The sequence below is a fragment of the Centroberyx affinis genome, unplaced genomic scaffold, assembly GCF_046629955.1.
Source record: "Centroberyx affinis isolate AG114_WGS23_722 - 3 ecotype Tasmania unplaced genomic scaffold, CSIRO-AGI_Caff_v1 ptg000369l_1, whole genome shotgun sequence".
NCBI classification, from domain to species: Eukaryota; Metazoa; Chordata; class Actinopteri; order Beryciformes; family Berycidae; genus Centroberyx; species Centroberyx affinis.
In genome coordinates, this window is record NW_027279040.1 from 1,316,922 (window position 1) to 1,340,230 (window position 23,309).

Genomic DNA, 23,309 nt, shown 5'->3' on the forward strand with positions numbered 1-23,309 from the left:
CAAAACATCCTCCGTCTCAGTAATATGACGCAAGACATCCGGGTACTTTCGGGGTACAACTAGCCGACTGTGTATGTAGCGTACAGTGTAACCATTAATAATAAGTCTTATCTATTTACAACACTGGATTGACAAAGTAATTTTTTTTAAAGATGTATTTGATGGCAATGGGACATTGGTTATGAGGATTTCCTCAGAATTAATGTTTTTCCTGTTTCATATAGGAGCTATCCCCATGGGCATTCATCAACTGATGAAAAGTCATTCACGATAGTACAGAATTTAAATTATTTCTTAATGGTATTGCTATTGAAAACCTCAAATATACTAATAAACATTTTATAGCCTATATGTAATAAAAGAAAAGTAATCCCAAAAGGAAAATTATGTTGTAATTCTCAGTTATCAGATATACAGTGGCAAAAAGTGTGGCTACTGCCCTTTAAATTATGTGTTCCATCTCAAAATATTGCACAATATATATCTCTCCATTATAGCTTATCAATGTTTGCAGACACTGAGGATAAATTTAAGTTTTGCACCGAACCTGAAACTTGATGAGTTATGTGTGTTATCACAAGCTTTGACCATGATTACATCTTGTTGTCTAAAATGTAAACCTCGGAATTGTATTGGGGAAATACACACAAATCTACATTTCTAAAACCTAAACCATGTTTTACTTCTATTTGAATATGAATCCTTGATTAGGCTAAGTCTTGTAAATCTTTTCTGTGAGGTCAAATTTAGGACACATGCAGGTGTGTGAATATTTTCTGTGAGTGAACTCTAATAATGGAGCTTTTCAAAGTTATTCATCTTTTCCCACAAACTGGACTCTTTTTTTGACCAGTAAACACTGTAACTGGTTGACCAGATAGGATTTAGTGCAAAAAAAAGCCTGCAGGTGAGAAGAGCTGACTCAACAATGATGTGAGATGCACTTGCATTGATCACAACTATACTCCACTACACTTACATAACACTGACACTATACAGACATTGCACACACACCTAGGTTTACACATATCCCGCAATGTCTCACCCAAAAACTTCAAGACTCTATACTCAACAACAAGTCTCAACAACAACAGGGTAATCGGATGTGTGAAGCCTCTGGGTTAAAAACAGCATGTTCTTTTAACTTTTAAAGTTCTGATTGACATCTTCAAGGTATAATGGGTCTAAATGAAAAGCTTATCTCTCTCTGCAGGTTGTGCAGTGCCTCATTAATGGAGGCAGGGAAGCAATTAGAGGCTGTTGACAGTGGGCTCTCCTCCCTATTCACTACAGGCCTGAGCTTTGTTCATGTACAAGAGTTATGTAGACAAAACAAAGACAGGCCGCCATGCAGGAGGCCATCCTAATGTCAGAAATGGTCCTAAAAGGCAGATTAGAGTGAGAGTTGCTGACGTCAGGGTCCTTTAAATACATGATGCTACCAGACAGTCTAACAGTGTACAGGTGCAAAGACAGAGATGGACAGCTCTGCTTTTCCCATGCTGATTTTGACGGTTCTCTCACTCAGCCGGACTTGTTCTGCCGAGGACGAGACGGAGGCTCTGTCCTGCCCAGAGTACCAGGAGGGCTTCGATGGCTCCTGCTATGAGTTTGTGGGTCTGCAGCGCTCCTTCCTCAGCGCCCAGGGTTGGTGCGAGCGGGGCGGAGGACACCTCGCCTTCATCCTGAACGATGAAACTCAGCAGTTCCTTCAGAAGCACCTGGAGCCGCAGAGGGACTGGTGGCTCGGTCTGGCGCCAGCCTCTCCCAACCTGACGCTCGACTCTGCTGCTGCGGAGGGTGAGTGGGCAGGCGGACTGGGGAACCAGAAGAAACATTTCATGACCTCCATTGACTTTATACAGATTCTTTGGGCCTTCATGGGTATTTGATAGTGATGATATGGCTACAGACATGCAGCAAAATAAATCAATGTGTTGCAAGTTGCAAGAATATATTTTAGAAACGGTTTAAAAATGAACTGCACCATGCCATTTCAACAGCTAATTGTGTTTTGTAGAATGTATGAAGACCAAATTTAAAAATCTCGGTGATCTATGATTATATCACAACAAAATTTATACATTTCAGGAATATAGAGATTATTGTCTCTGCAACTATCTCATTAGGCAGCTTGGATGTCCATCTCAGAGATTTGTAATGTGTTTGTTTACTGACTATTGTTAGCAGGCAGGCACATTTGGATATCTCCCTCAAGCAGCAGGCATGATGAGAGATATTTCTCATTTACTTGGGCTTTTCAATGGGCTCGCTGTCAAGTGGCCTGATTTACAAATGTTCCTTTATTTCCCTACACAAAGAGTCAGTCTTTATCATTCATTCACTAGATTGCCTTCTTGTTTTTTTTATGACACATCCCTCAATTGCACCTCTAACAATTGCTGACCCTCATGAGAAGAAGTGGAAGAATGACCCTGTCCTTAAAATCTGTAGTGATAATATTTTCTTCATCATATTGAATAGATCATCATAAGAATAGAAAACAGAAGTGTCATTAATGTCTCATCACTGAAATGAGTTATTGTTGTAAATGTTTTGCCTATTCTCAGGTTCTCTCTCCTGGCTGGATGGCTCAGATATCAGCTATAATAACTGGGTGAACAGCCCAGATGCACAAGCAGCCTGTGGATACATCCTGAGACATTCAGGCTTCCAATGGGAAGCAACAGGGAATTGTAGCCAGGAATTGAACTTCGTATGCCAGTTTGGTATGCGTTTACAAATTATTCTAAATGGTGTGTCTGTGTAGTATTAAATTTATTTTGTGTTTGCTAGCTTAAAACATTGTGCATCTGTTTTTCTCAGATTCTGGGAGATCCATTGCGTGCGACGGGCAAAATGCTACTTTGCAATGTGGCTCTGGTCAAGTTATAGAGATAGATGACAGCTTCTATGGCCGTAAAACAATTCACTATTGCCGCTCCAGACGTGCGGCCTCACCGACATCTGCCCAGGATGAGTGCAGCTGGATAGATGTTGTAGATTCAGTGACAGGTATTATAAAGCATCAACTGAACATTTTTTCATTAATCTTATGTTTTCTTTTATTCATGTTAAATGTAGAATCTGTCGTCTTTGCACTTATGTTCAATCAACATAATAGTGGGTACAATACAAATATAGCAAAATGTATGTTTGATGGATATGGTTACTTCTGTAATGAGTCATTTATTTGACTTGCTTCTTTGCAAATGGGTAAGAAAAATGGATAATTTGTTTTTTGGTTTATTTATATAGATCATTGCTATGTTCTAAAATATCTGTTAGCTTAGAAGCTGCTTTAATGGCAAGGCAGCTACTTAACAGCTACCTAAAATCACCACAAAAGATGTCTTTGTTTTGTTTTTTGTGTTAAACACAAAAACCATGCTTGTCCTATGACTGTGGACATGAGGATTACTCTGGGAGAAAAGACATTAGGCAAATCCCTTCCTGAACTGAATAGATGGGTTGTGGGGTAAATTTACTCTCACATTCATGTCAGTCTGGAATTAGTTATGGTCGAAGGGCTCTTGCATTTAGCAAGCAAATAGTTGGTATTTTCTCCTCGGATAACATTTTATGTACTAGTGTAATACAAGAGCCTCTCATTAGAAGGTTATTGAAACACCAGTGAGATTATTTTAATGAATTGTGATGAAATTTAAGATGTTATAAAAAAAAATATAAGGTCACTACAATCAATAGGTTTGACAAGAGTCTAGATCATCACCCACTTTATTTGTGTGCCATTCCAGGCCATTGCCATGGACTACAAGCCTGCCAGGCTGTAGCAGATCTGACCTCTTTTGGTGAACCGTGCCCTGCACTGGGAAGTTACCTGTCTGTGGAGTATCGCTGCAAAGACGGTCAGTTTCACACTTTGCCCTGCTTTCTTCCACTATCTTCTTCTTCCTCCATACATAGCTTTTTACTGTCTCAGATACTGCATGTCATTATTAGATTGAGCAGAATGTACAGAAAGATATAACTATTTAATCAGTGTACTAATTTATAGTATTCTGTTACATCACCACACAGTCATCTTGGTAGGAAAATAACAGGTGATTGTAATAAACTAACAGGTGATTATAATCAAATGACAGTCACAGATCAGTCCATGACTCATACACATCGGTTGCTCTTTCTCTCAGGACTCCACTTGCTGATGAGTAAACTGGCTGCTGTCTTTGACAATGTCACCATCACTGTGAAGTGGCTCCTTAATCCATTCCAGGGCAACCTCACCTGCACATTGAATGCTGGAGACGGCCACATCATTGATTCATACAGCCCAGAGGAGTGAGCAGTACTTTGCAAAACATTTAACTGTGGCCTACTATCTGCTAGAGACTGTAGAGACTGTTGATGGGTTAGATAGACAGATATCACTGGATCTATATACGGACACTTATAAGAATATATTTTAATTTACAGAAACAACCCATTGGGGAATACTTAAAAGGGTACATGCATATATTCATTGACACCTTGGATCCGACTATATCTACCATGTCTTCCATTCCATTTAAACTTTAACTTTACCTCTCTCCCAGGCTGGAGAGCAGTGTGATTCACAAATTCAGCCATCCAGGTGTTTTCACGGTTGGAGTGGAATGCACTACCAGTGACTGGCATGTTACAGCTCAGAGAGCCATAACCATCCAGGAGCCTGTTGGAGAGTTTGGTGTCATCAGGTGCTATAGCAGGAACCTGTCAACAGATGGCACTAAATGCAAAGCCCTTTACGGCAGTTCTTTTCAAATCCAGGTTGATGTAGAGGCAGGTGAGTAGATCAGGTAGCTGAAAAATTAACACTTCCAATTGCCCCACTTATGAGCAAATTCTTGAATAATTAGATTATTTTCTTTTGCTGCCATATAGGTACAAATGTGACCTACAGAATCCAAAATGGGGACCTTTTGGTTGCAAATTCATCAGTGCACAGAGGAACCACCCTCCTCAATATTACAGTGAGTGCCAAGGTGGTGGAGCAGCTTGGACTTGGCTGCCACAATCTGACTCTGCATGCGTCTAACAGGGTCACAACCCATGGAGCGTCCACAGAGCTGCAGGTGTGTCTGCTGGAGCCCGTTGCAGGCCTGCAGGCCTCAGTAATAGCAGAGGAGGGCAAGTGTCCAGACTCTGCAGATCTCATCATCGGTGTTTCCCTGGAGAGAGGAGCCCCAGCGCAGCTCCTCTTCTCTCTAGCTGGAGGCAGCGACTCTCTCTCTGACACCAGAGACATGCTGAATGGCAGCTTACAGTCTTATAATTTCTCCAACCCAATTGAAGGTAACCAAAGCTTAAGCCATACTATAATAAAAATTAAAACAATCACCAACAGTAAATGTTATATGTGCTGAATACTCTTAAATACAAACTGTTTTGGTAAAGGACCTTTAAATGTGAAACTACGAGCCATGAACGTCTTCACTGCCGTTGACGTGGACGTGGATCTGGACAGCATACTACATGCTTGCCAGAATTACTCTGACTTTTCACTGGGTGACCATGGAAACACAGTATGTAGGACATTATCAACAGATAGTGATGATTTGTGCACTGTTCAAATGTATTTTCCCTGACTTTTAATTATTGTAAGAAATGGAATGTAAATTGTTCATAAATTGGTATAAATAGCTCTCTAAATAATTTAGTTATAGCAAACCCAAACTATTGTGCTGACGTTGTTTTCATCTTCAGACAGGTAATATGAGAGTTCCTGGATCTTATGACTTGAAAATTGTTGCTACTCCAGACACTGTGGCTGACTACACACAGAGTGTCACACTGGGGGTAAATGGAACGGGATCATTAACCAGCCAAGGGAACACATTTGAATGGAAATGTGGTAGGTGGCACAGCAATTCATTTTGACCATTTTATGATTTATAATAGTTATAACTGTAACTAATGTAAGTATGTACATCCAATATGGTATAATAGTAATAATATTCAAAATAGGCTGTAGTATGCACACTTCCATAAAAGTCACCCTGAAGCACAGAGAAGCAGCACTGACTTTCTTGAATCTGACTGACATGATTGTATTGAGATTGCAAGACAAGAGATTATGTAAGGCAAGGCAAGTTTATTTATACAGCACATTTCGTGCACAAAGGCAATACAAAGTGCTTTACACAGGGTATGTAAGACATTAGATAAGAAATACAGGATAAGATAAATTAAAAAAACAAATAAAAAGAGATGAAGTGTATAAGAGGAGAGAATAAATAAAGAGTAGTAAAGGAGTAGTAAGTAAAGGAGTAATTGTGTTTTTTCAGTGTCCTGATGAAGACCCAATGGGGTCAAAATGTTTATGTGAAAGTTAATAAATTCCCTATTTGGGAGCATTATTCCAGTGAGTATAATGATGATTCAGTGTGTAACTTTTATAAGAGCGTTACTGTAAGTTTATTGTTGTGGTTCTATTTTAAAGATTTCCCTCTGTTTTTATCCATACAGAAGGAAACTGCAAATGCAAAGACATGACAAAGGACAAAACGCATGTCATTGAGAAAGACTGCCTTCCAGATCCATTTGAGATTTTCAAATACAATTTAACTGTGAGGAAAATGACTTGGTTTAGGAAATGGGTTGACCTTACTTCAGTTTCTCAATGCATCACTGTTACTCCAGAGGAATTCACAGATGTCACCATCAGGTAAAATGGGGCCACTCAGATGAAATATTCATACAGCCTCAAAATAATTATTTTGCAGGTGTTCATAGGTGCTGTTGATAATCTCTTGCAAATAGGTTGATAACAACCTCATGCAATTAAGACGTCTAAATTTAGTCAGACATTTGGTTAGCCAAGGAAAATTAACTAAATTTACCAACTGACTCATTACTCTAAATAATTATGCTAACTGGATTAGATTATGGTTGTATGATTTAAATTGACTTTCACTCTTGCAGCTGTGATAATTGCAGCTCGATAAATGTGAACAACCATGTAAAGTTAAGACTGACCTGTGTGACAACCTGCCCAGACATAGTTTGGTATATTGAGGACCCCAAACCTTTGACGGTAAGTCCGAAACTCCACTTTTATGGATTCTTAACTCTTCTTAACTCTTCTTATGATAGTTCTTAACTTAAGAACTATCATAAAACATTACAGCTTATTAACTTATGATTTTCCCCTATAGGGTGACCTCAAAGACTGTTACACCAGTGCAGGAAGAAGGCCACTTATTGAGAAGCAGGATGGTAACACTGAATACACAGTGAATAGCCAACATCTAATAGATGCAAAGGATGCATTAGACAACATCACCGTGATTGCTTATGGTGTGTTCTCTTCTCCTACTCAGAAACAAAGCACTTTTTTTTTTACATTACACAAACCTATTTTTTGTCTTTCTTTGAATAAAACATTAAGAACATATATTCATATATACAGTTAATATACAATATTCCAATGATCTTGTACAGCTTAATCAATATTTCTAAGCATGAGTAAGCATCAGGGTTGTGGTGTACACACTTGTCATATGATGGCAGAATCCCAGAACTTTGTTTGCTAAAACTGAAATATCTTTCACTTTGAGCGCACAGCACCATGAGAGTTAAAGACATGCTGTAGAGATGTTTCCATTGTAAACAAGACAAAAAGTATTTGCTATTCATGTCCCAGTTATCAACATACAGTGTATAACATTCATAGGCAGTGTATGAGGGACTGACCCAGCAGAGTCACAGAATGAATGTCTGAGTTTTTACATCCAAATGAACTTAATTCCATTGTACTGCTAACAGTTCTGAGCCTGAAAATGTGCAACTATGCCCTAAAGAATTTCCTGGCCAACGGCTCTTGATGACAAATTATTCTCGTCTCTCTTTTTCATCCTCTGACTTGCAAAAATATAATAAATTGATTTAAAAATGAATCTTTTTTGCAGGCAAGAATGAGCCGGGCTTTGCCAGGTACACTATTCTGATACCAGGTGCCATGCCAACTGAACCAGCTGCAGCCTCAGAAGTGACTACTGGCCCACCTACGACCCCCAGTCCCCCTTCATGTAGCATCTCCCCATTGTCAGGAACAGTGTTGGATGCTTTCAACATCAGCTGCAAAGCAAGCTCCTTCTGCTCCACAGGCTGTCTTTATTGCTTCAAAACAGACAGTGGTGAGGATGTTTGTATGAGAATCTGTATTTCATTCACAGCTATACAAATAAAAATGCCTTCTTTCAAAGTAAACAAAATCAGAAAGAAAGGGTAAGAGAGGCCGGAGGAGAAGATAGAGGGAAGAAAGGGAGAGAGGAGGAGAAGGTAGACCGAAGTTTCCTGGTGTTAGAAGTTTCAAATGGTAGCAGGTTGCTTAAGCAGCCAAGACAGATAAAGAGAAAGAGGAGAGGTGAGACTGAAAGTGAGAGGGATAGATGAGTGAGGCGAGTCGGCTTTATTCACTTGATTCAAAAGGTCTGAGACAGTCAAAGGGCCGGTGGGGAGGAACCAGCAGGTCTGGAGGAAAGGAGACAGAGAAAGAAAAAGAAAATGAGAGGGCAGACAGAAATGTGAGAGTGGTGAAGTCAGGGGGAAGACAGAAGGAGTGCGGTGAAAGGAGTGAGGGAGAAGAAGGGTGGAGAGGCAGTAGATGAGAAGGTGTTGATTAGAGACAGTAAGGTGAGACCAGGATAGCAGGTTAGTGGAGAGAGGGAGGCAGAACACAGGGCATAAAATGACGATGCAAGACATGAATAAGGGTAACGGAGAACTGGAAGTGATTGGAAATGATTAGAAATGGAGCAGGCTCTAGAGAAGAGACCAATTCAAGTCTCGAGTCAGTGAAAATGCAGATAGAACAAAGAAAAATTCCTCTGTAGAAAGATAGTAGTTGCTGAGGAGAGTGAAGGCTGCCCCATCTTTAGGAAATGATCTGAAAACAGTATTGAGGTCGTTTAGGAGGTCACCTCATTTTTGACTCATATTTCTGCACATTGCACTTTTCAGTTATTAGATACTTTCTTTGTGGATGTTACAAAAGTTTTTAATTTACTCTCAGGCACATTGTCTTGGCCCTTATGCATGTTATTGTTGTTTGCATTTAATGTTGGTGATACAGGGATTTAAGCTTATCCTGCTGCTGGGCATATTGTAAGCCACTCTGGATAAGAGCATTTGCCAAATGCCTAAAGATGTAAATGTAAAGTGACTCTATTGATGATGGCTTACCATTGGAAGAATGTTCTTTTCTTTAAAAAAAATTGTGTCTGAGATTAATTTTGATGCTTTGGCTGCTGTTTTGCAACTCTTATGCAGATAAATAAGTGAAAAGTCATTATGGCTGTTTTACCAAATTGTCTCGCTTGTCTTTCAGGCAAACATCTGCGCTGCAGTTATGCAAATGAAGTAAAGTCTGTCTTCCTCCCTCTCGGAGATAAGAACAACAAATACAGTTTGTCTGTTGTGGTGACGGTGAAAAATGGATACAAGAAGACAACCACAACTATCGCCACTCAGGTTTGTCATCTGCCAGTAATCATCTGTCTTAAAAAAAGAAGTTGGCATAGAACTTAACATCAGGAAAACAGGATGTTCACTTCAGACTGTGTGGTTATTTATCTTCCCCAAGGTACAGAAAAGCAACTCCAGTGACTCAGTGGAGGCTCTCCAGTCGGCGGTGGAGGATACTGTAACTCAGTTAGAGCAGCAAGGCCTGCTTTCTGGCGAAGCTCTAGGACAGATATTCACCTCTGTGTCTGATATGCTGAATATGGAATCTAATGAAGATCAGAAGGATGCAAGGAAGAAGGTAATGGAAGGTGGTCAGCGATGGGATTTAAAGTATAGAGGCTGAGATCATATTCAGTGTATATTGTTGTGATGTTTGCAAGGCTTCCAACTTTTATTGTTTTCACGGTTCCTTCTTCAGCTAAGAGAGCAGATGCTGACCAAAATGACCACCGTCCTGCTGGACTCCCCCAGCAACACGACTCAGGAAGTGCAAGTGACGGCCAGAGCCGTGGCAGGACTCACCCAGCGATCAGATGAGCTCAGTCCCGCTGCTCAAGTACAGTGCATACAATTAGATCAATTGATGTATTGAAGAACGCTGTCAAAAATATGGGGGGAGATTTGAAATTGTCTGTTAAATGAGAAAAATAAAAATCTGCAAATGTCCACTTTGTTCAGGAAACATGTAAGGGATTGCAATACAAACAGCCCTTTGTAAAAGTTTAGAAGAGGACAGAGGATAAAATAAAATAAAGTTGGAGAATACTTTATTGTCCTTCGTATTAAGTACAAATTCATTGAAAATATGTCTCATCATAACAAATTAAACACTTTGAGAGTAAACTAATAACAGTTTTCGAGCTTTTGGGTTAGGAAAGAGATATGTATATCCATATGCTTTAGTTGAGTTGAAGACTGAAGTTAAAGTCTGGCATAAAGCAATAAAGGGGGGATATAAGGTAATTGTTTATGGGCCATTTTCTGGAGTTGACGTTATTTCTCTCTGATGATCTTACTGGCCTGATTGACTTTGGGACAGTTTGTTTTTGCATTTGACTTGCAGCCAAGCGCTATCTTCAGCAGGAGAATGTGAGAACACACTCAAACAGTAACCTGAATAGCAGGCTATTTGAAAGTGGTTTCAGAATTTTTAACCACTGTCACAACCTGGACCTTAGAACAACCTCAAAAGTGGAAAAAATGCTTGCAAAATAAATTAAAATAAGTGCTTCGGAAGCTTTCTTGAATATTTGTTCATCCACTATTTTGAAGATTGGAAAACAGATCAACCATAATCTTGTCTGTTATTGCGTTTTATCTCCAGGAAGAAGCTAGTTCGTTGTTGGCAGACCTGAGCTCGTCCCTCAACTCCATCAATGTTAATCAGGATGGTGGGGATGACAGAGAAGTGGTGGAGGCAGCTGCGCCAATCGTCGAGGCAGCCAGTAATATCTTGAATGTTTCATCGACTGTAAGGACACAGCTCTCACTGACACTGGTAACACTATTATTCTGTTTTTCCTCCAGCACCCTCATTGAACATGCAATATGTTTTTCCTCAGAAAAAAGTCTCAGATTTTCTTCTTACCGGAATGAGCAATGTTCAAAGTGCATTGTTGAATGGGAAAATGCTCAACGGAGACCCTGCCATCATCAACACTGGTCAGATCAGTGTGTATGTCAACAGGTAAGAGATATTTGAGACTTGCTAAAGTATGTACTTGAGAATAAAACAAGGTAGTGTAAACTTTCAGCATCTTTTTATTTTGCTTCTGCCTTCTGCAGAGTGTCTCCAGAAGCCATGCAGATGCAGAATATAAATGTCCAGAAGAACACCTCCTCCAGATTTTCCTTCCCTTCACTGCCTGCTAATGTCCTTTCTCCAGAGGAGCCAGTGGATGTGAGAGTAAGTGTGTGCACACTGGAGGGAATGTGTTACATTTATATAACAATATTATATTAGTGAGACATCTCACAGTATACAGGCTTCCACTGAAGTCTGAAGGAACTCCAAGTTAGAAAACAAATAGTTAAGAAAACCAATTATTATATATTAACAATTGAAAATGGAGCCTGAAGTTTGTGAGGGTATCTCTGGACTGATTTTGAGTGTTCCCAGCGCTCTACATAGTTCTTGTCAGTGTGATATGGTTTTCCATATTGTTAACTATAGAGCCCACATCAAGCCAAGATTTGGCTGATGTCTGTGCACTTTAGGACCTGTTTCCAGTAACAAACAAGGCAACAGTAAACTGTTGCCCCCACAAATGATGCAGACCCCACTCTGGCCAGTCAGTAACAAAAAGGTCCCCTTGGCTCTAATGGTAGCCCCCCCCCCTTGGGCCAATCAGTGCAATTTTGAAAACATTCTAATACAGTAATAAAATATATAATTCCCCCAAGTTTTGTTAAAATCCAATCAGTGGTAATTTGCCAAAGCTTGATTCAGAGCCATTGTTTTGTATTGATTGATTGATTTTTTTTATTTATTTTTTTATGTAAAGAGAACAGCCTATGCCTACAAACCATTTTTACCCCAACTTCCTTGTCATTACTTGTTACAGATGATGAGTTTTGAGAAGAATCCGTATTCTTGGAGCAAGGAAAACATCACTGGCGCTGTAGGATCCGTCTCTCTCACCAGAGCGAATGGCACAGTCGTTCCTATTGAGAACTTGCCTAATGAGATAGAGGTAATCTCTCTCTTAAAGATTTAACCTCAAATATGTAATAAAAACAATTCAAATACTTATTAGCTGGTGCAGTAGTTGTTCAAAATTGTACAAAATTATGGTTTTGGTTTATCTATTATTCTATGTACAAGACTGTGTTTTCTGGGGTTTTCAGATTCTCCTACCAAGGCTTGATGTGGGTCAGGAGAACAGCACAGTCCTGGACTTGGGCAACTTCAGCACATTAATAATTCATGTTCCCTCACCTGATGTAACACTGGTGCTGAAAATGGAGCCCTCTGAGGACATTCTTTTCAAGCTGTTGTTGGGATATAAAGATTATCCCAGTGAAGAGAATTACGTCGCCACCACTCAGTTCCCTCTACAGAATGCCAGAGAAGGTACTGTTAGAACAACCAAGTCACATTTGAATCATTCACAGACAATTTTTGAGTATGTGTGTGTGTGTGTGTGTGTGTTTGTGTGTGTGTGTATGTGTGTGTGAAATAAGGGATGACATGAAATGTCTGTCTTTTGGTTGTCCTGCCATGAAACGTATCCTGGCTCCTTATTTATGTTTAGGTACATGGAAAGATAAGCGGGACCCTCTTTCCAGCCAATACACTTAGGTTTCACTAGTTGATAGAGACACCATCCTGTAACCAAAAAGTCACAAGTTCCATCCCCCCGACAGCCAATGTGTGGCTATCAACTGCTATGTGATGTGACAAAGTGTCCTTGAGCAAGACACTGAACCCCTACCTGCATATTCATTCAAGTTGCTCTAGATAAGAGGATCAGCTAAACGCATGTAGGCATGCATGTGTATTTGTATGTAAACATATCTGTCATTTTGATACAGAGGAAAAATATACCTGGGTGCTGGGCCCCAAAGATAGAACAGGAGAAGCTGGAGTGCATTATCTTGTTGTGAAGCCCATTGTGGAGGCGGGGGTCAAATCCGTCAACGCCACTGTCTCTGTCACGTCCATCGCTGCCCAGTGCAAGTACTGGAATGAGACTGAGAATACTTGGAGTGAAGATGGCTGCAGGGTGAGTGCAACTTCAACACACAGCCACAGCGGTCACATCACTACATCCTTGAAAAGTGAGCTGTAAAGTGTAACTGGCTGATTTTTTTCTACAGGTTGGCCCGCTCACCACACCGTTGGTCACTCAGTGCCTCTGTAACCACTTAACTTTCTTTGGGAGCTCTGTGTTTGTCATGCCTAACCTGGTGGATGTGTCGCGCACCGCTGAGCTTTTTGCCACTTTCACTAACAATCCTGTAGTGGTGTGTTTTGTGGGGGCCATCTTTGTCGCTTATCTGCTGGTGGTTGTGTGGGCGCGCAGGAAAGACATCCAGGACTCGGCTAAGGTAAGTCTCAATAAAGAGTTTCAATACTGTGTGTGTATGTGTGTGTGCCAAGTGAGGTCGTGTGGTTTTGCACGCGGTGGTTTGGGCAGAGAGACACTAGTCTGAACAGAGGCTGCAATCAAATTGATCATTATGGGAGAACCAGGAAGATAACATAACATTACATAAAAAGCTCGCAGCCTCAACTGTAGCAGTGTCAAGCCAGCCAAAGTATAGATTAGGACAAAGCACCAAATTGAAAATAAAGATTATATAGAAGGAGCAATCTGTTGTGAATGAAGATGCACTTATTTATTTATATTGAAATTCTTTTCAGAGCATAAGTATGTTCATACCCATGAATGGTTGCTAAATAAAATCACAAACACTCAAAACAAAAACTTAAGGGATCCAATATTTTTTTAGCCTTAGATTTACCCATCCAGAAGGCACTCTTCATGAAATCATGAAATACCAGTGTTTTTTCTATTTCACAGCTAAAGTTTCACCACATATATAATCTAATTATTCCACTGAGTATTTTTTGTTGTTCTGTATCCTGATGCTACAACAGTTCATATGTGCATGCGTCAGTAGTTCATACATATATACACTCACCGAGCACTTTATTAGGAACACCATACTAATACTGGGTAGGTATCAGCTTTCAGCTCAGTGTCAACCGACTACCAAAGTGACATCCGCCTCAAGGATCGACGTGTTGCATTCTGGGATGCTTTTCTGCTCCCACAGTTGTAAAGAGGTTATCTGAGTTACTGTAGACTTTCTTTCAGCTCCAACCTGTCTGGCCATTCTCCTCTGACCTCCCTCATCAACAAGGCGTTTCCGTCCGCAGAACTGCCGCTAACTGGATCTTTTTTGTTTTTCGCACCATTCTGTATAACCTCTAGAGATCAGCAGTTTCAGAAATACTCAAACCAGCCTGTCTGGCACCAACAACCATGCCACGGTCAAAGTCACTGAGATCACATTTTTTCCCCATTCTGATGTTTGATGTGAACATGAACTGAAGCTGCTGACCTGTATCTGCATGACCTTATGCATTGCACTGCTGCCACATGATTGGCTGAATGGATAATTGCATGAATAAGCAGGTGTACATACAGTATATTTGTTTATTCATATACAAAACCACAGGTTTGATAGTATTGCATTTAATGTAGGTCATTGAGTTTACCATTTTAGGAATTTCCCCTGAATGTCACGTTCACATTCACTTATAGGTCAAGATAACTGTGCTTGAGGATAATGACCCCTTGGCTGAGTATCGCTACATGTTGAATATTAGCACTGGACATCGGCGTGGTGCATCCACCTCCTCTCAGGTCAGTGGGGTTTGTTCCAATGTGAACCTTCTTCAAGCTTGGAAACCAAACCTACCTTTTGTTTCTGTACAGTGAGGCAGCTTGATGTATAAATACATATGCACTGAACACTGTGGGGGCTCAACAATCCACGCATGCTGACAACTCTGGACATTCCTGGCCATCTTGACTTACCTACACTCATGATGTCTTGTTTTAGGTGACAGTCACTCTGCTGGGTACAGAGGGAGAAAGTGAGCCACACCACCTGACAGACTCTGAGAAGCCTGTGTTTGAGAGGGGCGGGGTGGACATGTTCCTGCTGACCACACCCTTTTCCTTGGGAGAGCTACAGAACATCAGGCTGTGGCACGACAGCTCAGGGCCACACCCCGCATGGTACAGGGGAGGGGGCAGGGTGGGCTGGCTCTAAGTTTGATATTTTGCATTATTACTAAAAGAACAGTAGATGATTATTGAAACTTACGTGCAGGTATATCAACAAAGTAATGGTGCAGGATCTGGAGACTGGACAGAAATGGCACTTTCTGTGTAACTCCTGGCTTGCCATAGATATGGGAGAATGCAGTCTTGACAAAGTGTTCCCAGTTGCCACAGAGATGGATTTGAAGAGATTTAGGTAAGAGCAGCCATGGGTCTCATAAAGACAAACTACCAAGAAACTTGACTCAGTTCTGTATCATTCTCTCTCTTATTTCATTGAATTCACCCTCTTCTTATTCTCCTATACGTTCTAGTAATCTATTCTTCATGAAGACAGCAAAGGATTTCCGTGACGGCCACATCTGGTTCTCTGTCATTAGTCGACCTCCCTGCAGCACTTTCACCCGTGTGCAGCGAGTGTCCTGCTGTTTCTCTCTGCTGCTGTGCACCATGCTGACTAGCATCATGTTTTGGGGCATCCCCACAGACCCGTCTGAGCAGACCATGGACCTGGGTATGTTACTATAAACAAACCATTCAAAGGGGAGACTGGCTTAGTTTACTAGAAAACAGAAAAGTAAGATTTGAACCTATGATGTCATTAAGATCTCCCACAAATAATCTTGTCCCATTGTACTTTAAGGCAGTCTCCCAAAACCCACCCTACAACTCACACCTCCCCCGGCCATGTTTCATTTTGATCAAAGCAACTTGTGGCAAAACCAGCTCTGATTTCCAATTGATGTCTTAAAAGTACATTTTCATGTTACATTCAAAGACACTGCAGCAATTAATCAGCACAAAATGGGTCCCAAATATATTAATAATGGAAAAACACCGGTCAACAAAGTTCTGGGGTTTTAACTCCCATCAAGGTGAGAATAACATAGGACCCCAATGCCAATAGTACAGTCCTTTAATCTAATCCATTTAAATTCCGTTTAAATGACCCCCAACCCGCCACCACTGTGTCCGCTTTACGTTGCAGGTCATATCGAGTTCACCTGGCAACAGGTTATGATCGGAATCCAAAGTTCAATCATCATGTTTCCCATCAATCTCCTTATTGTGAGTATCTTCAGAAACACTCGTCCCCGAGAGAAGACTGGCAAACCAGACACTTCCAAGCAGGGGAAGACAGGTCGAGTATCTCCGTCACAGACCTCTTCCCCACAGAAAGAGCTCAAGGACATCACACCAGACACTGTGATCAAGGTAAAGTAAAAAAAAATGTCCTTATCAATGACCTGGAAATAATAACTGTTCCATTCTGTGTGTCTGTAGCTCTTCATGTGGTGGCATGTCTCTGTATTAGGACATAAAGAGAATTGCCCAGTCACTCTCAAAGGCCATGAAAAGCCCTCTGCCACATCTGGAGCTTCGGCCCGGCCAGCAGGCGGACATCAACACTCTGTTGTCTCTGGTGGAGGACATCATCAGGCAGCAGAACCGAGCAGGTGGAGAGTTTTACACCGACGGCTCCAAGCAGGAACGCTCTATGATCCTCACTTTAGGCGCAGTCAATCTACAAGGTAAATTGCACCGTATCCTTATAACCACCTGGATATCCCATGGTTCCAAAATATGACATGCTCCGTGCCTCTATACATTTAAATGGTTGCAGGATTTATTTGACTCAGTGGTGCGATGCCTACTTGTGACCCCATCACAGGTGTGCATATAAACAGCATGGTGACAGTGGTGAACAGTTAAACTAAAGCATGATTCTCCCTTTTCAGGTTGTTTCTTTTGGCTATCATAGGAGACCTAGAGGCTGAAAACGATTCCATATTTCACAAGAAAAAAGCAAAAATTTGAGAAAAATCAGGAAAAATAGACATGATAATAAATTTGTATAGTAAAAAAAAAAGTTTTTCCTATCCCAGGAACCATCCCAAATTATCTCATAACCCCCTGGGGCGTCCTGACCCCCGGATGAGAACCACTGATTTAACAGTTGGATATGTTCTTTGACGATATATTGGAAAAATTTCATATATCAACTGAATAATATTGATTTTTTTGGGTGGACAGAAAACAGTGTGTGGGGAAGCCCTGAAAAGACTGTGGATGGGGTTCAGAAGAGGAGCAACAACAGCCAGTATCTGTACAGGCAGCTGCGTCATGTTGAGAAGGAGCTGGGTTTGCTGGGACCTTCTCGCTTTCCCAACCCAGACAGCTACAACCGGGCCATGCAGCAAGTCCAGGGGATGAAGGGTCTCCTGGAGAACCACCTCCCCTCGTCCAGCCTGGGAGGGGAGCAGCTGGCCCACAGCCCCAGTCCAGCAGAGAGCGTTGATGGGGACAACGCCAAGAAGTGCTGTCAGGGGGGTCTACCCTGGTGGTTTGTATTTGTCGGCTGGATCCTGGTGATCGCAACCAGCGGCGTTTCAGGATACTTCACCATGATGTATGGGCTGACCTACGGGAAAGACCGCTCTGTAAGCTGGCTCATCTCCATGGTAGTCTCCTTCTTTGAGAGCCTCTTTATTACCCAACCGCTGAAGGTGAGGAACGTTACAGTGTGTGATCGGGATACACTTTCCCAGCATTGCATAGATATATATGTATATATATCATTATGGGGCATCTGGTGTTGAAGACTGCACATTTTCTGTCATAGGTTCTTGGTTTTGCTGTATTCTTCGCTCTTGTTCTGAAGAAAGTGGATCAGGAGGAGTACGGAGAGCCTCAGATAGATGATACTCTCAGAAACCCAGGTATTGTTACCACACTTTTTTTTTTTCAGTTTCCCAATTTAGTTCCAACGTTATGCGCGGAAAAACTAAACGCAAAGGTACAAAATTCCCCTCACAGATGATCCTGATGCAGTGCGAGCAGCCAGAAGGGACAGCACATGCAGTTTCTATCAGCCTCCACCGCCCACTGACATAGAGAGGATGAGGAACAACATGATTAAAGAGCAGAAAGTCTTTGCCCTCATTAGGGAGATTCTTGGTAAGGTGAACCACTTTGATATGTATATGTATAGCAAGATGGGAGGCAGTGTAATAGATTGTGAGATACGTAAGATGTTTGTTTGTGATGCAGCCTATATGGGGTTTATGTGGATGTTGCTGCTGGTGGCGTACGGCCAGAGGGACCCCAATGCATACTTCCTGACCCAACACATACGGCAGAGCTTCAGCAGAGGGATCTCAGACAGCATGAGTGCTAAAGACGTGTTCAGCTGGGCAAACACCACTCTGCTGAGCAATCTTTTTGGAGAGCACCCAGGTAGGTTATGCTGTGATGTTATCTGCTGTTATTAGTTATTGTTTTGTTTTACGCTTTCCCCCTTTAAACATCTGCAAATCTTTGTCTACAAAGAGAGAAGAAAGGGAAACTAAATTCCTCCCAGTTTCACCTCAACACTCATTTTTCTGATTGAGTTCAATTGGTGAATTAGTATGAAGATAAAAAGCAACTGAAGTCATTCATGCTTATCTTAAAGCTCTGTTGTAATTACCTGATGATAATTCATTCATTGTGTTTGTAAATTGTAATTTAGCCTCACCTCCTCTAAGTAAATTGAATCAAATGTAGTCACAGCTGAGCGCTCATTGGAATAAACTGACATACAAAAAGACTAGAAAATGAACTTGACAATACAATTTCAAGAGTGGTGATGATGCTTATAGGTTATAGGCTTTCAGAAGTGTTTCGCAATAAGAAGTTTGATGACATTTGAAAATTGACAACTTTATTGATACCAAACTAATTGGTCAAAATACTTGCTAAATACTGCTTTGTTACACTTCAATAACACTGACTGGCTATATATCTTCTAGATTTATTTAAGCTAGATTAATCTTCCCTTTGGTATTTTTGTTACCTGAATATCCGTAACAGGATTCATCACAGATGGAAACTCCAAGCTAGTGGGTAATGCCCGTCTTCGCCAGGTGAGGGTGCAGAAGGGCTCTTGTCGTGTTGCCCGCTCCATGCAGGAGTCTGTGCCTGACTGCCACGCTCCATACTCCTGGGAGATGGAGGACATTGGCTCCTACGGTCCAGGCTGGAGCCGCTCTGTGGCTGATAATACCTCACTGAACCTCCGCAGCCCATGGAAGTACCAGTCCCAGGCTAAACTAAAGGCCTTCCCCATCTGGGGCAGTGTGATGCTCTACAGAGGAGGGGGGTTTGTGGTGGATCTGGGGCCAGATTCACAAAACTCCAGCAGGTAGGCCTTTTAATAGTAAAAGGGAATGAAATGAACATACGATAGAAAGAATGTCACAATTCAACACAAATCCATTCTAAAACAAAATTCTAATTTTGTCTTTGATAATTAATTGGATACTGACATTGTAGACTCAGTAAATGTGTATTAGCTTCTACATTAGCTTCACTTCATTATAGTGGTGACAGTTATGAACCACATAATTGTGCCCATATTCCTGCCACCCTGTCTCCATAAAGTAGGTCTTCCATTCAATGATGCAGCTTCAAGCTTCACTCTTGTTTCCAGTTTTAAGCACTTTTTTCATATTCACAAATCTGTACAAGACAGTCCAAAATAATACAATTAACATGCTATTAACTAGCCTTTAATAGAAAATGAAGAACATTTATCCACATTTTGTTTGTGCAGAACTCTTCAGTACCTGTTTGACAACACCTGGCTTGATGTGTACACCCAAGCAGTCTTTGTTGAGTTCACTGTATACAATGCCAACGTCAACCTCTTCTGCATTGTCACACTCATGCTAGAGACCGCAGCCATAGGTAAGTAATCTATATTCAACTTCGAGAGCTGCACAGAAACCTGAACCATAAAGAGCCATGTAGTCTGTACCGTTCTGATCCTTCCAGGAGTTTTCCAGTTCCGCAGCGAGCTACAAAGTGTGCGTCTTTACCAGTCGCCCGGTGGCCTTCACGTCTTTGTCATGGCCTCTGAAGCCATCTATTTCCTCTTCATTATCTATTACATGTTTGTTCAGGTAGATATTTCTTATACTTTGAATTTAATACTACTACAACTAATGATAATAAGAAAGGTGCTGCCCAGAACTTCCTTCTCACACAGATTCCTCTCACCTCCTGACAGGGGAAGTTGATGAAGCAGCAGAGGTGGGCTTATTTCAAGACTAAGTGGAACCTGCTGGAGCTTTCTATTATTATTCTCAGCTGGAGTGCGCTGTCCGTCTTCATCAAAAGGACTTATCTGGGGAATCGGGACATGGCCTACTACCAGAGCAACAAAGACCAGTGAGAAACAACACTGCTTTTGTCATTCTGTACTCATGAACAATGATGCTCACTGGCATAATCTGATAGGAAAAAAAACAAACATATGTCAAATAAATGTTTTTAGCCATCCACTCTAATACAAACTATAGTATGTAGTTCTTTCACAGTGTATTGATTTAAGCACTACTTATCTGGGAGTTGGCAGTTAATTATTAAAGTTATTACCAGGACACAGAAGCTTTAGGCACAAAAATAGGACACCGTTTGCATCAATGGATTATCCAGTGCAGTTGAAACGACAATCATATCTGCACAGAGAATAAAGAAGACAACAAGAGAATAAACTGACTATTATGAACCTGGAACATTACATATAATGTGCAAATTAAGTAGATCTATGTGATTCTAATGCTAACTCACAAGGCTTTAAGCTTTAAGTAGGTTGACTCACACCTGCAGAAAATGAGGACACCATGTCACATGTTCAGGCAGCCGATCACTCAGGCTGATTAATATTAAAATAAACACAAGAGGGGAGAGAAGCTCACTGAGGGGGGTGCTGTGTAACTGCTGACTCCTGCAGTTGATTAAGAGCCACAGAGCAGTTTGATATGAAAGCAAACATTGCAAACAAAAGCAACTGTTTTGCTCAGATAAATTAAACAGTTTCAGGCTACGCATCTTGATGACATTACTGATTAGAGCCGTAGCTCTACAGTTTCTAATCTAGGGAGATATTCACAAGCAGTGATTCTGACCAAGGTCACAGGAACAATAATAATCAATTTAATTTGATAAGTAATAAGTTGATTATTAAATTGAGTGTAGTTGTCTCCATTTTATTCTAATTAGCCTTGACAAAAGAAGAGGCTAAACTATCAAATATTTTTGGCAGTACCTCACACTTGACCCCATCAACCTCAAGGAGAATAGTCTAATTTGAATTTATATATCATTAGAAAATAATCATTAGAATGAGAATCTTAGAGTAGGCAGCTGTTTGAATTAAATTTAAACTCCGAAATTAGGCAAACATGATTAGGCCAACTGTTATTTCCTCGATCGCTCCATTCAAAACCTGCTTCTCTTTCTCGCACCATCTCATAATAAGCATAAATAAAAATAACAACAGCTGGGCTTACAAAAATCTATTCATCATATGTTTTATGCTGTCAGTTTATGCACATTCTGCCTATCTGTGTCTATCAATATCCGTCAAATGTTTTGACATTTATAACATTTGACAAATTGATTTGAGTATAGATTTTGGAAAAAACCAAACAAAAACATGCCCTGTACTTTAATGGGTCAGATACATTTTGCTATTTTACAGAGATTTATGCTGAACAGACATCAATAATTTGTGTGTTGATGTGAGCGAAAGTTTGTCAGTGGAATTTTTTAGATTTGCTTCCCAAGCACAGAATTGTAATCGTGCAATTTACATTTTTCAAAAAGTAATTAAGACAAAGGTCTGTTCTCTCGTTAAGAACAGAGTCCTGTGCTCTTTGTCCAGATATGCCAGTTTCCATGAGACGGCCAAGGCTGACGCTGTGCTCGGCTATCTGATTGCCTTCCTGGTGTTGCTGGCCACAGTCAAACTGTGGCACCTGCTGAGACTGAACCCCAAGCTGCACATGATCACCGCCACGCTGCAGCGGGCCTGGACCGACATATCAGGCTTCCTGGTGGTCATAACCATCATGTTCCTGGCCTACTCCATTGCTGTGAGAGGTTTCCCATTTTCAACATCAATGCACCACTGTTTCCTCCTGCTGTATCTCTATCCTGTGAAACTGAATTATTGATGTTTTTGTCATAGAAAATCAAAATGTAGATATTAACATAGAGATCAACTTCCTGATGTTTTCATTTTATTTTTCTCAGTCTAATCTGATGTATGGGTGGAAGCTGTACTCATATCGGACTCTGCTGGATGCTGCTCAGACCATGGTCAGCTTGCAGCTGGGCATCTTTAACTATGAAGAGGTTAGTGTGAGACAGTTACATTGTGCCATAGCAGATTATGACAGCTGAGTGTCAGTTATTGACTGCACTTCTTCCTCCAATCCCTCAGGTTCTGAATTACAATCCAGTTCTTGGTGCGTTCCTCATTGGCTCCTGCATTGTGTTCATGACCTTTGTGGTGCTGAACCTCTTCATCTCTGTCATCCTAGTGGCATTCAGTCAGGAACAGATACATCACAAGGTACTTCACCCATGCCGAGTCTGATTTTCTACTTGTCATAGCTGTCAACAGTGACCATTTGTTGTGGTTACATTTTTATTCTCTGATTTCACAAGTACATGTTACAAAAAGACCTGAGAACTTGCAAGATACTTTATAGGTAGCTTCAGACAACTAGCAATTCCTTGAGCTATGCATTTTTCTAAACTTTTTCTTTCTTTTCTTCACTGTTCTACAGCCATCAGAAGAGGAGGAGATTGTGGACCTGATGCTGATGAAACTCTGCAGTTTGTTTGGACTCAAATGTAAGACACATGGTGCTGATGGTCTGACTGAGAGCCCAGTTGTTTCATCCTCTACAAATAAAGGACCCTCAACGATTTCTTCATGAATATTCATGACAGCTGATATTTCCCAGTACAATTTAATAGAACAAACAAAACATTGTAAGACCTGTGCTTTGCTTCTGTTGTTGTGTTGTAATGGCTCACTTGATTTATTCATGCCTTGAGGTTATTGTTTTGTGACCATATATTGGTCTGTGTAAGTCTATAACTATTTGCATTTCTCTCTCCTCCTACAACACACTATTGTATGAGAAACTGAAACATCAAGGGACAGTATAGGAATTAAAGATAATCATAACTTGACATAGCTAGCTG

General features: G+C 40.9%; 1 protein-coding gene across 1 annotated transcript; it reads left to right on the top strand.

The window, feature by feature from the left end:
* The first annotated feature begins 1,478 nt into the window (after positions 1-1,478).
* Positions 1,479-23,084, top strand: pkd1l2a (polycystic kidney disease 1 like 2a). The gene is given in 41 exon segments (XM_071515824.1): positions 1,479-1,800; positions 2,571-2,729; positions 2,827-3,015; positions 3,759-3,869; positions 4,155-4,302; positions 4,557-4,786; positions 4,885-5,295; positions 5,398-5,525; positions 5,707-5,854; positions 6,469-6,667; positions 6,925-7,036; positions 7,158-7,299; positions 7,911-8,138; positions 9,332-9,474; positions 9,587-9,766; positions 9,887-10,024; positions 10,793-10,939; positions 11,031-11,155; positions 11,254-11,374; positions 12,033-12,161; positions 12,316-12,541; positions 13,003-13,224; positions 13,262-13,518; positions 14,742-14,843; positions 15,043-15,221; positions 15,316-15,462; positions 15,581-15,780; positions 16,255-16,481; positions 16,582-16,798; positions 17,301-17,773; positions 17,890-17,986; positions 18,084-18,224; positions 18,318-18,503; positions 19,119-19,449; positions 19,861-19,994; positions 20,082-20,209; positions 20,317-20,477; positions 21,976-22,186; positions 22,347-22,448; positions 22,537-22,668; positions 22,886-23,084. Coding segments are annotated over 41 exon segments (7,536 nt in total). The 3' UTR covers positions 23,039-23,084.
* Positions 23,085-23,309: the final 225 nt, after the last annotated feature.